The 17,769-nt window shown below is 38.7% G+C and overlaps 1 protein-coding gene across 3 annotated transcripts; it reads left to right on the top strand.

Annotated features, from left to right (window-relative positions):
• Positions 1–15,724: 15,724 nt before the first annotated feature.
• On the top strand, positions 15,725–17,549 carry LOC149232114 (uncharacterized). Of its 3 annotated transcripts, none has more exons than XM_089379355.1 (3): positions 15,725–16,039; positions 16,148–16,518; positions 16,983–17,549. In XM_089379355.1, exons 1-3 carry the CDS (start codon positions 15,869–15,871, stop codon positions 17,395–17,397), a joined length of 957 nt encoding a protein of 318 aa, XP_089235481.1. In that variant the 5' UTR covers positions 15,725–15,868; the 3' UTR covers positions 17,398–17,549. The 3 variants fall into 3 exon arrangements, with proteins under 3 accessions (XP_089235481.1, XP_089235482.1, XP_089235483.1); XM_089379356.1 differs by having other exon boundaries at positions 15,903–16,039; positions 16,143–16,518; XM_089379357.1 differs by having other exon boundaries at positions 15,904–16,039; positions 16,125–16,518.
• Positions 17,550–17,769: the final 220 nt, after the last annotated feature.

Here is a 17,769-nt window from a genome sequence, read left to right as displayed (position 1 = left end):
CTCAAGAAATTGATTATCCCCAAAAAGGCTCGGACCTCTTTGTTATTTTGGGGTTGAGGAATGTGACTGATAGCTTCGACTCGCTTAGGATCAATTTTCACTCCTTCTTGCACTACTATGTTTCCTAGTAGCCTCCCCTTACTCAGGGAAAAAATGATATTTCTTGGGATTCAAATATATTCCATACCTCCTGCATTTCTCGAAGGTGAGTTTCAAATTAAGGATGTGCTCTTCATCGGTCTTAGAGAAGACTGTGATATCATCCAAATATACCACTACGAACATGTATTTCTCCCCTACAAAATCTATATCCATATCTCTCTGAAACATGACCTTGCATTAATAAGAATGAAAGGCATGCGAGCATACATGAAAGTTCCCCAACGGGTGGTGAAAACAGTCTTCTTTTGATCATTAGGGAGGACTGCCACTTGGTTGTAACCAGAGAACCCATTCATCATGGACATTCTGACTAACCCAACCACCTTCTGCAATATATAATCCATCTTAGGCAACAGGTAGTTTTCTTTCAATGATGCCCTATTAAGGTTCCAAAAATCTACACATAGCCTAATTTCTCCATTCTTTTTTCAGACTGGGACCAAGTTGGCCACCCACTCTGAGTACCTTAAAGGCACTATGATTTTAGCTTGTAGAAGTTTCCTCACTTCTTTTTCAATGGACAGGAGTAAGAGTTGATTAATCTGCCTAAGTTTCTGCTTACATGGTTTTATTCCACTCTTTAAAGGAATCTTATGTTGTATGACGTTAGTATAAAATTCTTTTAAGTCCTCATTAGACCAAGTGAAAACATCCTTATAGATTTTGAAGAGATTTAAATACCTTTGTTTATATTGAAAGGGGATTCCTTTTGATAGTCTGACCATCTGGGGCTCATCCTCTGAGCCGATATTGCAATCTTCTACTTTTTCATCCATCTCTAGAGCCATTGGTTTGGAGGCTACATCATCCTTGTTAAATAATATTTCCAGTGGGACTAGCCCACGAGGAATGGTATTCCCTTTCAATTGTAGAATTTTATGTCCAACCACTGTGTCTTCCCACGAAGTGGGTTATTGATTTGCCTCTTTTTCCTCTCCTTGATCAATGGTTGAGTTATCGAACTCCCCAACGACTTCTATAAATCGTTTGACCTACTCATCGTCCTCGAATACCTGCTAGTGCTTGATATTATCAGGTATAGAGGGTCTGTATCTAACCTCCACCTCGTACCTGAGAAGAAGATTTTGAGGGGGTTTGAAATTGCTTGTTGCTACAGCAAGGGAATCAACCATTTTGTTTCCTTCTCTAGGAAAAAATTGGATATTAAAGGATAGGAAGAAGTTATCAATCAAATCCCACACTTCATTCTGGTAAGTCCTCAATTAGGGGTGTTTAGCCTGACACTAATTTCGGATATGTTTTACAACCAGATCAGAGACTCCATGCACAATTAAGCATTCAATATTCATATTCCTTCTTGTTTGTAGCCCGAGGAGAAATGCCTCATATTCTGCCACGTTGTTGGTTGCCTCAAACTCCAGCTTGAATGAGAGGGGTATCAAGTTTCCCTTAGCAGATACAAACAATACTTTGGCTCCATTTCCCTCTTTGGAATTCGCTCCATCAAAGTATAATTTCCATGCTTTGTTTTTATCTGTGTGTTGGTCGTCTAAAGGCATCGTTAGATGTACTTTCGTTTCATCTAAGATGGTCTCATCTTCTTCTATGAGCAAGTAGGAGAGGTCTCTTTCTTTTCCATACACTGGAGAATTTTTAGAACCTTCATTTGGGGTCACAGTTTTTAAAAATATGGAGTCTCTATACAACCTCCTTTCTTCGCCTACAAAAGTGGGAATAGTGGCATAAGTTAGATCTAATTTTATAGAGCCCCCCACCTTGGAACCCGCAGACCATATAGGAGCATACCAAATCGAGGGGGAACATCTTCCACTACTATGTCCATTACTATTCTCTTCATATAGATATTATCTAGGTTTACCACCAGATATTTTATCATATCCAAGCATTTGACCCTCTTAGAGTCAAAGGAGTATAAGTCCTTATAGGGCCTGGTGATCTGCAAGCCAAGTTGTTCCATCACGGCTAAGGGCATGAGCTTATGCAAGGCTCCGGAGTCCAACATGCAATTATTCAATAAGAGGTCATGGATTACGAGGGTCACAACGAAGGGTGCAGTGGAAGGATCAAGTTCTTCAATGTGAGGCCCAAAAACAACCATTTGCCTTTCTTCTTGAAGGTTTAAACAAGCATGGGTCGGTGCTGAGGTGGATGGAAGCATGAACTGAGAGACTTGAGCTTTATAAGTGGACTGCTTTAGAAGTTCAATAAGAGGAACAAGAATCTTTACCTTTTCGAGTTCCTTTTGAAGATTGAATGCAGGTTGGCTTTTTTCTACACCTCCTAGCTCTGCTTCTCTTTCCTTATCACTGGTAGTTTTTATCAGAACAGGTGCCTTCTTTTGTGTGTGCTCCTCGAAGCTATTGCATTCTTTATTTGAGGCGACTTTTACCTTGGATGCGTCAAGATTCAGTTTACCTTTCCATTTATCTGACACTGGGGGAATATCTTGGGGAATAGTTCCTTCTTATTGTTCTGGTTCCCTCAACCTCTTTCTTGAAGATCTTATATCATACCTTCAGTGTAGTTGTGCTTGCATGAAATCCACAAAATGTTTACAGTAATCGCCTATGTCCTCCTCATTTGTTGTTGCTTCTCTATCATGAATTGTGATTCGAACTTAAACAAGAATGCAAAAACTTACAAAAATACTCATAAACAGGGAGATGCAGCAGAAAAACACTTCATTTCATTAATATAAAAATATTGAACTATGCTTACAAACAGAATGAAAATAAGATAGCTCGAGTGATGGTAGCTTATCTCTAAGATGAGATGTGGCGGCTACATGCCTCTAAACTAAGTTACAATGAGGCTCAAGGGCCTTTTTATTATTGAACAATAAGAGAAAACCCTAAACAAACAGAACCCTAACCTGAGGAGAAGTAACACCAAGAGTTTAGGGGCCCCGTTGGGGTTAGTTGGGCAGCTAACTTCCCGGGGTCGTAACTTGGTCATATTATCTCCATTTGACGTGTGTGATACCTCGTTGGAAATATCTCTCCGAGGACTACAACTTTCGATGTGATTACTTAAGTAATCGCTAGAAATCACGCCATAGATAAATGGTTAAATCTATTGGAAGGATATTTTTCAGTTCATGACTTTTCCAATTAGGAAAAGATTATGTTTGCACTTCTCAAAGCTGCCCCACACATCAAGGACTGGTGGGAAACCTACTGTGAACAAAAGGACGAGAGTGAACCCTCATTGTTTTCAACTGCACCCACTTGGAATTCTTTCCGAGACGCCATCAAGGAACAGTATTACCCTGTTAGGAGCTATGAAGATAAATACATAAAGTGGAGCACGCTACAGCAGGGAAGGGAACAATATGTGTCAGAGTTCAAAAATACTTTCCATACCCTTCGCACGAAGCTGGGTATCAAGGATACTGAGCGGCATTTGGTTCTCAAGTACCGCGACTATCTACACAAGTACATCCAGGACGAGACGGAGTTCCTAGACATTTCCTCGCTTGGCATGACGTATCGGTATGCTATAAAGATTGAGCAGAATTTTAAATAGAAGAAGTGGTACTTTGGATCTGTGAATCCAAAGCAAGGAAAAGGCACCCCCAAACCACAAAACAAGGGACCAAGCCAAGGCGGGGCTACCCAGGACAACCCACTGAAGCTGCAAGTAAAGAAAAACACCATGAAGAGGAAGAAGGATACGAGAAAATTGCGTGAGTTCCATAAGAACTCCACTCACAATACAAGTGAGTGTCGAGCCAAGCAGTCATTGGTGGCCAAGATGAAGGCTTCTGAATTAGACACAAGTTCCAACTCTGAATCAAAACTCGATAAGGGGACTGACAAAGGGAGGCAGATCATTGATGCGGAGCCTAGTGCCACCATGGCCACCACAAAGATCCAGAAAATTGAGCCAGAAGATCCAGAGGAGGGGGATGCCTCTTCCACTCATAGATGTGGGTGAAGGGTTCTCTGCTGCAATTCATTATTGACAGTGGGAGCCAAAAGAAACTCATTTCAGCAGAAGTCGTGAAGCAGCTGGGCCTAAAGACTACAACACATCCACAATTGTACACCATCGGGTCACTTCACCAAGGATGAGATCTTTGCATCAGCCAGCAGTGTCGCCTTCCCTATAACATCAATCCCTTCACGGATGAGGTATTGTGTGACGTTACTCCTCTTGAAGTTTTTGAGGTATTGTTAGGACAACCATACTTGTGGAAGCGACATGTTGTATATGAGTCTGGACCTCGCTTTGTGATTATTACTTTGGCTAATAAGTTGTACAGGATACCAAAGGTAGCCCCGCCTACCGCCATCTCTTTGATCACTGCAAAGAAATGCAGTAAGATCATTTCCCAGACCAGGAAATTCATTTTCCTTATGATTCGCCCCCAAGGCAAGAAGAAGGTTGTGGCCATGGCTTCTAGGCAGGGCTCCTCTGCATAGTAGCAAAATATTGACAAGGTCGTGGAGGAGTACAGGGAAATTTTCACCTCACCCTCTACACTGTCAAGTCAAGAACTCCATCAATCTGACCCTGGCCGCACCTCTGCCCAATGGACTGATCTATCGATGCTCTGTTCTGGAGAACAATGAGATCAAGAGGCAAATTTAGGAACTACTGTAGAAAGGGCACATCAGTCCAAGATTATCACCCTGTGGGAGCCCGATTGTATTGGTATAGAAAAAGGATGGGACTTGGAGGCTCTGTATTGACTATCGGGCGTTGAACAAGATCACTGTCCAGAATAGGTACCCAATCTTGTGAATTGATGACATTCTGGACTAGCTCAAGGGGGCCAAATATTTCAACAATATTGACTTGAAATCAGGTTATCACGAGGTGCCTATCGAACCCTCTGATGTGTGGAAGACTGCCTTCAAATACAAGGAGGGCCTTTTTGAAGGGTTGGTCATGGATGACATCTTGCGGCCCTTTACCAATGCATTAATGGTGGTATATTTAGATGACATCTTGATCTTCATCCAAATTTGGGAAGAGCACCTCCACCATATTCGGCAGGTCCTTCAAACCCTTCGACAATACAAGTTGTGTGCTAACTTGGAGAAATGTACCTTTGGCCTGACCTAGGTTCAATATCTGGGGTACATCATTGATGATCAGGGTGTACATGTGGACCCATCCAAGATACAAGTCATTCGAGATTGGCCAGCCCCAACCACTCTAACAGAGCTCCGCAACTTTTTGGGTCTTGCCAATTTCTACCGTAGGTTTGTGTTGGATTTCTCTCATATCGCTTGACCTTTAAGTCAAGTCACCAAGGGTGGAGTGAAATCCAAGTTCTTTTGGTCGGAAACCCAACAACAGGTGTTCTCCGATTTGAAGAATCGCCTCTGTTCTGCACCAGTGCTCACATTACCAGACCTGCAACAACCATTTGAGATTGAGACAGATGCCTCCAACTATGATATTAGTGTAGTTCTTAATCAACATGGGCATCCAGTGGCTTACCACAGTGAGACACTTTCAGACAAAGTCCAAAAGTACCCCACTTACAACAAAGAAATGTATTCCATTGTGCAGGCCTGCCATCAATCAAAGCATTACATTATGGGGGAGGAAACAGTCATCCACACAGACCACCAACCTCTACAGTTCATAAAGACATAAGGGAAGTTGTAGAACAATCGTCAACAAAAATGGTCTACCTATCTGCAACAATTCCATTTGAACATTAAGTATAAGAAGGGAAACACCAATAATGTCGTTGATTGCCTCAACTGACCACCGGTCATGGCGCTAATCACTGTGCTCAAATCCTGTGGGCACGAAACATCGGGGTGGCCGCATCTTTACAAGAGCGATCCAGAATTTAGCAGCATATACCAGACACTCTTAAAAGGGAAGAAAGTTCCAAATTTTCACCTTCAGGATGTACTATTATGCCACTTGGGACACATATGTGTTCCTTCAAGTGAGCGTGCCAAGATGATTTGGGAGGCGCACTATAGTCGGGTCGCTGGACATTTCAGAGTAGAGAAAACTGTGGTGGTATTGCAAAAGTATTTTTATTGGCCGAAACTTCGTCAGGATGTTGGGAAGTACATTAGATCCTGCACTGCCTATGCCATTTCCAAACCAACCATCAAGAAGCAAGGCCTATATACTCCTCTACCTACTCCTAGTCAGCCTTGGGAATCTGTCTCCATGGATTATATGTTGGGCCTTCCTTCTACTAAGCACGACAATGATTGTGTTTTCGTGGTCATTGACAAATTCTCTAAGATGGCCATCATGGCGACCTGCAAAAAGAGTATCACAGTAGAGGCCACTGCTAAGCTCTTCTTTGAGCCAGTGTGGGTACACTTTGGGATCCTACAGTCCATTATCTCATATCAGGACAACAAATTCGTGAGTGAATTTTGGTCTAGTCTCTGGTTGATGTTAGATACAGAACTCACTAAGTCCTCGACTTTCCATCCCCAAACTGATGGACAAACACAGGTTGTCAACAGGATGACCATACACATTCTATGCATGTACAACTCGAAGCATCCACACAAATGGGATGAAAGTCTCCCCTATGTCCAACACAACGACAACAAAGCTCCCCACATCTCAACAGGCCATAACCCCTTTCAAGTAGGGATGGGATTTAAGCCATTATTCCCCATTGATGTGGCCATACCATTTGCATACACTCAGGTAGATTCAGCTCACGTGCAGTTTGAAGCTGAAAGGGCTAACAACTCCATTGAGCACATTCAACACATCCGCAAACAGGTCCATGATATATTGGATAGATCTAATGCTAAGTACAAGTAACGCCATGATCAACATCGAGTCCCGCACAAATTCCAGGTGGGCGACAAATTTTGGATACATTTGCAGAAGGAGCGCCTTGCTGGAAACCACCGCAAGCTTTCCGCACTCAAATATGGGCCATACACCATCACCAAGGCCGTCGGGGACAACACTTCGAGCTCAGCATCCCACTGTTCCTTGGTTTGCACCCAGTGTTCAATGTAGATCACCTTCAGCCATACTTTCCACCATTGTTGGACACATCTGACATTGCAGAACAACTCATAGCAACAGAGCTCAACCTAGACTACATGGAACAAACCACAACTAATAAAATCATGGACACACAGATCAAGAACACTCAGCACCATAGGATACAACTATATCGAGTTGTCAAAGCAAGCCATCCCTTCACCAAGGAAAATGGCTTACCAGGGACCAAGTTCAACAAAAGTTTCCTCATCTCATGGAGGAACTCAACACAATGGGAACCATTGCTTCCTAAGGGGGGAGGACTGATCGAGGTGGATATTGGTGGCCACCTGCCTATTCCACTTGGACCCTCACCATTGTTTCTTTCAATTTTTTTCAGTAGATTCAGGGGCTTCTTCGAATATCATGTCGTATTCAATGTGTTTGAAATTAAACATGGCACCCCAGAAAACTCCAGTTCACATTGTACAACTCGATAGGACAAAATTCAAAGTCATAGGAGAAATGAATTCGGTTCTTATTAGATTATCTTCGAATCCTGAAGTTTGTCAAATAATTGATATACTTGTTGTTGATATCCCAGATTTCTATGGTTTAATTCTTAGTAAATATTGGTCATAAAAACTACATGGTTATTTTGCCACTGATTAGTCTCACTTATGGCTCCCATTTAATGGAAAGCCGAATCAAATCAGAATCAACTGAGAAAAACACATGAAACATTCAGTAACAGATTTCGAAGGTGAAAATGAGGCAGTATCATTTAATAACAACATTCTTGGAAACTACTCTACTACTAAATCATTTTTTGAGAATTGTAAAGCACAAATGTCACCATTTTTTTAGTAATTATGTAACTTCTCAAATTGAAATTTTTCACAGACTGACTTCCAAATGTGTAAATATGCTAGAAAAATCATTAGTTAATTCTTTATTCTGGACATTGTATTTTGATGGGTCGAAATCAAGTGATGGTGCAGGAGCAGGTTTCATATTGATTAATCCTAAAGGTGTGAAGACAATGCTGACTTGCAGATTGGAATTCGAATGCACAAACAATATTGCATAATATGAAGCATCGGTCCAAGGTATGTATAAAGCAAGTAGCCTTGATGTTAAATACCTTCAAGTTCATAGAGATTCAGAAATTGTAAACAAGTAAGAAAAATGATGCATTGTATCTCTACACACTTGAAGCATTATCAGTCTTTGGTTCAGTCTCTCACTTCACATTTTTTAGTGTTTAACATTTTTGCTATTCCTAGGATCCAGAATGCCATCATTGACCTTCTTGCTAACGTTGCATCAAAACTAGTCCCATCCGAAGATTACAGTCCTGATAGATTTTCTATAGAATTAATCTTTAGACCATCCATTCCCGATAATATCACCAACTAGCGGGTATTCAATGATGATGAAGACATTTTAAGCTTCTTAACTTCTAAAAAATCATACAATGACCAAATAATTGATGAAGATGAACACGACAATCAATTAAAATAGAAAATTGAGGATAATCCCATACCCAAATCTATAGTTAAACTTGAAGATCTATATGATTTAAAAGAGTTACTAATTAAAAACTACAGAGTTCAACTTTGAGATTTGAATTAATGAATCTTGGGACAGATCTCAAACCTCAGAACATCAATTTAGGACTTGGTCTTCTGTCTAAAGAAAGATTATCCTTCATCAATCTGTTAAAGAAATATAAGGATGTCTTTGCTTGGAGTTATGGAGATCTCAAAACATTTGACACTTCCATCAGTCAACATACATTTCCGATGACATTTAATGATAAACCTGTCTAACAAAAACTAAGGAAAATTCATCCGAACTTAGAAAATCAGATCAAAACATAATTGAATAAATTCCTTAAGGCTAAAATAAGTTTTCCTGTTAGGCATTCAAGATGGGTTTCCAACTTGGTACCTGTTAGGAAAACAATGGTGATATCTGCATTTGTATAGATTTTAGGAATCTTAATAAGGCCAGTCAAAGGATAATTTCCCACTACCCACTTGGAACAGATTTTCTAATCAGTTGTTGATTCCGAACTTATGTCTTTCCTTGATGATTTCTTTGGATATAATCAAATTATGGTCCACCCAAATGATAGGCTAAAGTCTACTTTCAGAACCAAATGGGGAACTTATGCATACCAAAAAATGTCATTCGGTTTAATAAACACAAGGGCCACTTTCCAACAAGCCATGTATATAGCTTTCAAGGTCTGTTAAATAAAACCGTTGTTGTTTATCTGGATGACATTATTGTTTGTTCAAAGAATATAAATAGTCATTTGCAGGACTTAAAACAATTTTTTGAACACTGTAGAAAATATGGTATTTCATTGAATCCAAAAAAGTCTTTTTTTTCTCTTAGTGAAGGGAAACTTTTAGGATTCATTGTGTCAAAAAATGGAATTTACATTGACCCTGATAGAATTTTAGAAATTTCTCCACCATATAACAAAAAAAGCATGCAATCATTTTTTGGACAGATCAATTTTGTCAAAAGTTTTGTCCTTGATTTCTCACAAATTATTTTGCCGTTACAACAAATGATTAAGAAAAATGAAGTTTTTAAATGGGGTCATCATGAAAAGAAAGCATTTGATTTAATCAAACAGGAAATTAGCGATGCTCCTTCTTTAAATACTCCAAATTTCTCCAATCATTTCATCTTATACACTTTTGCTTCTTCAGCGTCTTATGTCGTTGTCTTGACACAAATTATTAATCTGAAAATTGAAGCACCCATCTCATTTTCCAGTTCAAAATTTCAGGGGGTTGAATTGAATTATTCAGATGTAGAAAAACAGGGATTTGCTGTATATAAATCTGTAAAGCATTTTAGATATTTTCTCTTAAAAACACACACGAAAGTAATAGTCCCATTCCCAGCAGTGAGGCAATTACTAATGCAGAAAGAATTAGGAGAAAAGAGAGCAAATTGGGTAACAGCTCTGCAGGAATACGATATCGAAATAAAACCAGCCAAAATTGTTAGAGGGCAAGGTTTCTACAAGCTTCTTATAGGAGAATCCAACATACCAGCCGAAGGGGACACAGGTAACAATGAACACATTTATGAGGTAAGTATAATTGATGTTGATTCTCAATACGCTGGTTTAATTTTTTATTTAAAAAATAGATATTCTCCTCCTAAACTGAATTATAAAATAAAAAGAGATTTATAATTAAAAGCAAAAAATTATGAGATTGTTGATAATGTGTTATTTAGGAGAAACTATGCTTCCATATTGTTAAGATGCTTAGAAAAGCCTGAAGCACAAACAGTTTTGTTGGAACCTCACGATGGACTAGCAGGTGGACACTTTGGAGGAGATACTACAACACACAAAATCATTTTAATTTGAAAGTGATTGTAAATATGAAAATGAAAATTTATGAAGATAAGTCTTAAAATACCTTGGTATAAATGGGTTAAAAAACCACAAAATAACAATGAGGAGTTTAGTGAAGAAGGGAAGCTTTGAAAGGAGAACCTAGGATTTAATGCACTTACAAAGTGGTTTTAGTGGATCTACACTTTGTTTTCAATGAAAACCATTCTTTGATGTAGGAGACACATGTCAAGTCTTAGAAAGCAGAGGGTATATCTCCTTCATTGCTTCGACAAGACTAACAATTACAACAAACCCAATTCAAGATATATATTGAAAAGTGACCATCATTTGTTTGATGAGGACATAATGCTTCATGTGTTCATGATTAAGGATGACAGTAATGTTATGTGGTGGTTTTATGTGCACACAAATTCATACAAGAAGATTAATAAGACATCCAAGACTTTGTTTTCACCAACAGTTTTTCTTTGATGTAGGAGACATCCAAGACTTTGTTTTCACCAAAAATTTCTCTTTGATGTAGGAGACATCCATAAATTCTTTGAAAGTAGAGGGCATCTCTCCTCCATTGCTTCAACAAGGTTGGCATTCACAACAAACCCAATTCAAGATATATATTGAAAAGTGACAACCATTTGTTTAATGAGGACATGATGCTTCATGTGCTCATGATTAAGGACAAGGGAGCAATGTTATGTGGTGGTTTTATGGGCATACAAATTCATACAATAAGACTTGGTAAGACATCCAAGAATGCCCAACACCTTAGCTTTTCATAACTTGGCATTGGATTTGTGAGGGTAACCCTCCTCATAATCAAAGTGATTCTCAAGTTCTTTAATCCCTTCAAGAATGTGAGAATTAGTAAACACCCTTACACATAGATGTCTATTGAAAATGAAAAAAAGTATTTTGAAACAGATGTATTCCAAAGAAGGACATAATCATTGGTGATGAACCCATAGTAAGAAGGTATTAACCCAATTTTAAATAGAAAGTAAAAATACAATATTTAAAGAGACAAGTTTAAGAATTTCATTGAATCCATATAATAGTGAGAATTCACTAATCAAAACTACGAACATAAATTTAACAAATTACATGATGCCTTATTTTTGAAACAGGTTCATAATTTTTAGATACATTTTCTTTGTGTGAGACCACTATGACATTGATCTGATCATAATCATCATGACAAAGAAAACACCCTCTCATGTGCTTAGATTATTTGAAAATGGCGTCATACACACCTAGGTTCATCCACTTGGAGTTCACTTGTTTTTGTTTTAATCTCTTGGTTCCAAGGCCCAAATTTTTTATTAAGAAAAATAAAAACAAAAACCAAGCCAAAAACCTTTCCAAGGCCTTCCACATGTACAATAGCTAATTCAACAACAATTTGCAAATTGCAATGACTATCTTAACTAAGAAGTTATAGATGATATGATAGTCCCCATATGCATTGTACGCTATGGATCTCATCCAATCCACTAGTAAGTGAACTATGATTCAATTACACCAACAAACCAGGAAAAAAATAAAAGAAACAAAAGTAATCATTCAATTTAAAACTGTTTCTCCCTCATGTAGGCTTTAACCCCGTACAGAAATTACCCGCATATGAATTATAAAACAAAAAATAAACAAAGGTGAGAGCATAACACATAAAATAAATATACACAGAGATTTTCCCCTGGATCCCAAAACCGGGACTACCAGATTGATTCTTCATTATATTCCTTTCAATGTTACAATACATTTATATACATGTCGAAGCACCATAAACCCTAATCCATTAACCCTGGATTAAAACATAACCGTAGTTCCCTTGACTGGATCGACATAATAGCATGGACCGAAAACCATTGCGCCCAAAACCATTTGCGAAATCCATACACAAAACCATAGATAATATAGGGTCCGAAAAAAAAATTCCCAAGGCGCTACCCCTTGGACCCCGTGTAGGGGAGACCCCTGCATACCCCCTGACAAGGGGGCTGCCGGCCCACCATGACCCCACGCTAATCGTGGAAAGAATATAACACAACCCAACACCTTATTTTCCAATTGTTTCTCCCTTATTTTGATGTTCACATTTTGTCCTCTAAGTGTACATTAATCACCAAAACATCCAAAACAAACCACCGTTTTAAAATTATTACGATAATTATTTAAAATATAAATAATAATTAAAAGTGTAATATTTATTACTTCGAGAAAAATAAATTATAATTTCAATTTTTTCAAAAATAATATATAGATATATATTTCAAAGCGATAAAATTATTTGAGATAATTTGAGATAAAGATAGAATATCATGAATTTAGTGAAATTTAATGTCTAAAATGTTTAAAATTCAAAATTATATATATATATATAAAAGTTATAAAATCATTTCAAATAAAAATATATTATATAATTATTTAAGATATATACTAATTGATTTTGTGAAGTTTAATGTTTAGAATTCAAATCTCATGATAAAAGGTTGAAAGGTAAGTTATTAATCAAAATAAATTATTTCAAAAAAATCATAATAATATTTATTTTTAATTATTAATAAATTAATATCATAATTTAAATATTACCCGGATGCGGGTGTCACTGCAGATCATTTATGAGGAATAACTCCCCGTCGGCAGCTGTCTCTGCACTTGGCTCGCAGACGCGGATCCCACAAACCCACAGCATTCAATATGAATTCGCTAGGGTACAGAGTTATGGTCACGCATTTGGTATTGAATGCGCGCTCGGCTCGAGAGGCTGTGCAAGGTGATTTATCCATGGCCTGGTCTCTGGTTCATGCAATTGCCCTCCTCGGCTCCTTCTACTTCCGTCCGCTATTCTTCCCACACCCCTGCTTCGTTCAGGCTGCTTGGAAGCTCATCTGGTTTCTGAGTCTGGCCTGGTCCGCCTGCGCTCGGCCCTTTCCCATTTGGTCCTGCCGAATTCCCTTCCCTGGTCTCTCAGTTAATTTGGAAATGGTTCGTCGTTGTGGAGTTTCTCGCCGTGGAGGCACCACTGGCAATCGAGGCCGTGCCTCTCAATCTACTCCCCAGAACATTGTCCCTTTAGCTTCTGCCTCCCCGTCCTCTCCGCCTTCTAGTCATGCCAGGCCTCTCTCGCACAACTCCTTTCAAACAACCCGCTTCAAATTCCATAGCAGGCTCAATAAGCCTCGTTTTGTCAGCCAGTATCACTGTAATCCTTGCTGAGGAGGAGGATAAGCCCAACAGCTTGGCCCACACCACCACGTCTCAGTCTCAGGATGATAGTGTTCTTCAGGGGGAGGTGGCTGGGGTCGTGTTCAACGGTGACAACATGCAGGAAGAAGGCAATGTGCCTGAAGCTCCTCAGCCTCCGGCAGACTCTACTCAGCGCAATGTGCTTGCAGGTGAGCCAGAACATCCTCCCGGCAGCATTTTGAATTTGGTGATTCCTCCAGATGGTGGTGTCACGGGAGATGCAGATAATGCGGTCGTCACGTGGATTGGCTCTCCTAGCCAGGTGGAAAAGGATGCTCTCGACTCTCCTAAACATGTTTAATGAATTTGGTTCAATGCCTACTGATGGCATTCTCGCTTTTGATCTGTTTCTTTTTTTGTTATGCGTCTCTGGATACTGCCAACTCTGTTTTTGCTTCAGTTCTTGTTTTTGTATCGGTGCGAGCCATTATAGTCTTATGAACTGTAACAGGTCATGGCTCAGCAAGCCTTGTTTTTGCTCTAATTTTGTATATGGCTGTCATGACAGAATGTTTATCAGCAAAGCCATAGTCGGCGATAGTACTGTAGTGTTAAACACAGCTCTGGTTTACTTTCTTGTCTGTTAGGGACTTATAAATCATGTTTCAAGGTCTCTCAATCCTGGAAAGGTGGTCAAAGGGATTTGTGTGTATCAGAATTTCTGGTTGAGGGCTGGCTTCAGCCCCCTCTGAGGTCTTGACCTCTTTGTACATATTTTTTCTCTTTTTTAATAGAAATAGTCTTTACGCAAAAAAAAATAAAAAAAATCATAATTTAAATATTATTATTTAAATATAGTTGTTACTTGAAATTATGGTCTCTACATTGCTATCTATTTAAGTCTTTGCCATGGTCTGCCTCTTCATATGGTCTTAATGATGAATCACACTTGTTGGTTCAAAACGCGTCGGCCAAAAATTTCTCTTATGTGATTTCTACCAAAAGACTTTGCTTAAATCATAAAGTTATAACCTATCCAAAAAAAATTCTTGCAAATCTACTAATAACAAATCATTTTTCATTTAACCCACTACTATGCTCAACCTAAATGATTAAAAATTAATAAAAAGTACTCACCTTGACACCAACCCAATATCATCGGAGATCATCAATCTAATATTATTAAATATACTAAGCCAACGTTACGATATTCTAGTATTAGCTATACTATACGTTGAGACATGAAGTACCCTTTCTTCACCATTGTAGAGTTCGAAGATATGAAGTTTTGTTATGGAGAAGTTTTGTAAGTGTATATGGGAATAACAATTGGGTAGAAAGAAAAAGTATCATGTTTAAGAATTCAACCCCACTTATGATCTCTAACAAAAAGAGTGTATCAGAGCTAGCTTTCCATGGAGAGCAAAGATTCTTGTTGCTCAATTAAGAACTAACTTGCATCAACTACGATGGCTTTCCATGGAGAGCAAAGATTCTTGTTGCTCAATTAAGAACTAACTTGCATTGGGCGGAAAAGACCTAAAGAAGCTTGAGAAGAATATGTGTGTACTTTTTGCACGTCTTCAGCAGTGGAATCAGAAACACATTTCATTTTGAAATGTGATGTTTTCAAAAACATCAGAAATAGTTACAACAACTCATTCCTAAACATTGTATTTTCAATAAAAAAATCATCATACAATTAAATAATAAAATTAATAATCATACACTTAAATAATAAAATTAATAATAATAAAAATTGAATGGTAAAAAAAAACAAACAACAACCCAAAAAAACCTAATAATCTCCAAACTAATAATCTCATAAAAACCAGTAATCACATAATCTATAAACTATATCTAATCTCATAAAAACCAGTAATCACATAAGCTATAAACTATATCTAATCTCGTCAACCTTAAAATTAAATTTCATTTCATTCCCTTGATGACCCAGCCATTGAATGCCACTCGCTGTTCCAATGTATCTAATCTCGTCGACGTTAAAATTAAATTTCATTTCATTCCCTTAATGACCGAGCCATTGAATGACACTCGCTGTTCCCATTAGATGACGTGGCACTTCGGTTTGGACTCAAAAGACTGTGACGCCCCGCTCCTGTTTAAGGACTTCAGGGATCTAGGAAGAAGCAGGGAGCAAAGGGGTGAAAGGGCTATACATTCTGAATATTCGTGTTCGTAATAACAATGGCAATGGCGTTTGCAGCGATCACACCCTTTGCTTCCCGTACAACAACAAAGCTGTACTCGAGATCTCTTCAATTAACTTCTCGACCCCAGACTCTCCACAATCTTGGACTTAACAGAGGTCCGGGCCCATGGGCCCCGAATCTGCATCTCACAAGGCCCGCTAACAAGGTACCTCCTTCATTTCCTATGCATTTCATGAATTGGGTTCACCAGATTTTAACCAGAAAAGTATTATGCAAGCTTGAAAATACAGGTTGAATCTTGTCTATAGCTCAGGTTTGGATGACAGTCCGGAGGGCCATGGATAAAGACTTGGAGAGCCCAGGCCCCTCCAGCTCGGAGCAGGGCTTTCAGACTCTCCAACGAATATTGCAATGGAGTATTATAAAGACATGTGCATTATTCTCGGCTTCTTTGGTGATTTCGGCTATGCTGTTTTGTAACAGTGCGTTTGCGAGTCAAGAGTCCATCAAGGCTTCGCAGATTGGCTTGAAGATTGCGAGTTTTATGAGGAGAACTGGGTGGCCTGACGAGCTCATAGTCTTTGTGTTGGCTACACTTCCAATTCTGGAGCTCAGAGGGGCGATTCCTGTAGGTTACTGGATGCAGTTAGAACCCTTGAAGGTCTCCATATTGGCTGTTATGGGGTAATTTCTCAGCTTTCATAGTGCACATTTTCAAGATAATATTTTGGGTTTTAGATGCCTTTCTTTGATCTTTTCTCTAATCTCTTTATTGACTTATTTAGTCTGAATTATACATCCCTACACTGTCCTAACCAGTGGACTGTAATAATAAAGTTAAGGTCTCTGACCTGCTCATACTAGGTCATGGAGCAAAGGGTTATATTAATTGTCTAAAGATACTATGCTTTCCTGGCTAATTGTTGGTATTGTCTCTGTAATTACTAAAGTTGAGGTCTCTGACCTGCCCATACCAGGTCATGGAGCAAAAGTTATATGAATTGTCTAATGATACTATGTTTTCCTGTGTAATTGTTGGTATTTTCTTTTTCAATATAAACATGATAGGATCAAACCAAGCCCGGGCTGAATCTTCAATCAAAACTTGTTTACTCAATTGTGTAACATTAAGTTGGATTGCCTTGCAGAAACATGGTACCTGTACCATTTATTTTACTCTATTTGAAACAGCTTGTGAATTATGCGGGAAAGAGGAGTTCAGTTGCTTCCAGGTTTCTGGATAGGCTGATTGAAATAACAAGGAAGAAAGCAGGTCCTATAGAGGAGTTCCAATGGCTTGGATTGATGTTGTTTGTTGCCGTTCCCTTCCCAGGGACTGGGGCATGGTCTGGAGCCATTGCAGCCACAATACTGGATATGCCTTTTTGGCAGGCTGTTTCGGCCAATTTCTTTGGAGTGGTGTTTGCGGGGCTGCTAGTGAATTTATTGGTTAATCTTGGCATCAAGTATGCTGTTATTGTTGGAGCCATTTTATTTTTCGTGTCAACTGTCATGTGGAGCTTTCTTAGATATGTCAGAAAACCACCAAACAATTTAAACTGACACTATCTGGATAAACATTCAAGCCTGAGATTAATTTTCCCATGAGGACTGAACTTTATCTGAATGTGCTTAAAGAGAGATATTATTGGGAACGAAAAGGGATTTAACTATAATTGTTGAAAATAATGACGATGTTCTGTTCTTGTCCTTAATTTTAAATTACAGTAATAGCATACAGTAGTGCCAACAACTTCCCAATAGTCTTAAACCATGGTAACAACGGGCAGTTCCTGGCCGAAAACAAAATTGTTTAAATGTTTATAAGTAAAACATTTTAAACGGAGCATTTTTGGGGGCAATGGTTGACTATGGAAAGGGCCCAATTAGCCGCATTTTAGGGTTCCAGTTTTGAGAAGTGATTACATTTCATTC

Source organism: Pinus tabuliformis, chromosome J (assembly GCF_031772625.1).
Source record: "Pinus tabuliformis cultivar Carrire ecotype Pingquan chromosome J, CPIR1, whole genome shotgun sequence".
NCBI lineage: Eukaryota > Viridiplantae > Streptophyta > Pinopsida > Pinales > Pinaceae > Pinus > Pinus tabuliformis.
The sequence above is the reverse complement of the archived record's forward strand: the minus strand, read 5'-3'. Positions and strand labels throughout refer to the sequence as shown.

Excerpts from the sequence above, each read along its gene's own strand:
- LOC149232114 (XM_089379355.1), top strand. The coding sequence starts at position 15,869 with ATGGCAATGGCGTTTGCAGCGATCACACCCTTTGCTTCCCGTACAACA. Across the intron at positions 16,040-16,147 it reads TCACAAGGCCCGCTAACAAG|GTTTGGATGACAGTCCGGAG; the intron begins GTACCTCCTTCA and ends TCTATAGCTCAG. Across the intron at positions 16,519-16,982 it reads TCCATATTGGCTGTTATGGG|AAACATGGTACCTGTACCAT; the intron begins GTAATTTCTCAG and ends ATTGCCTTGCAG.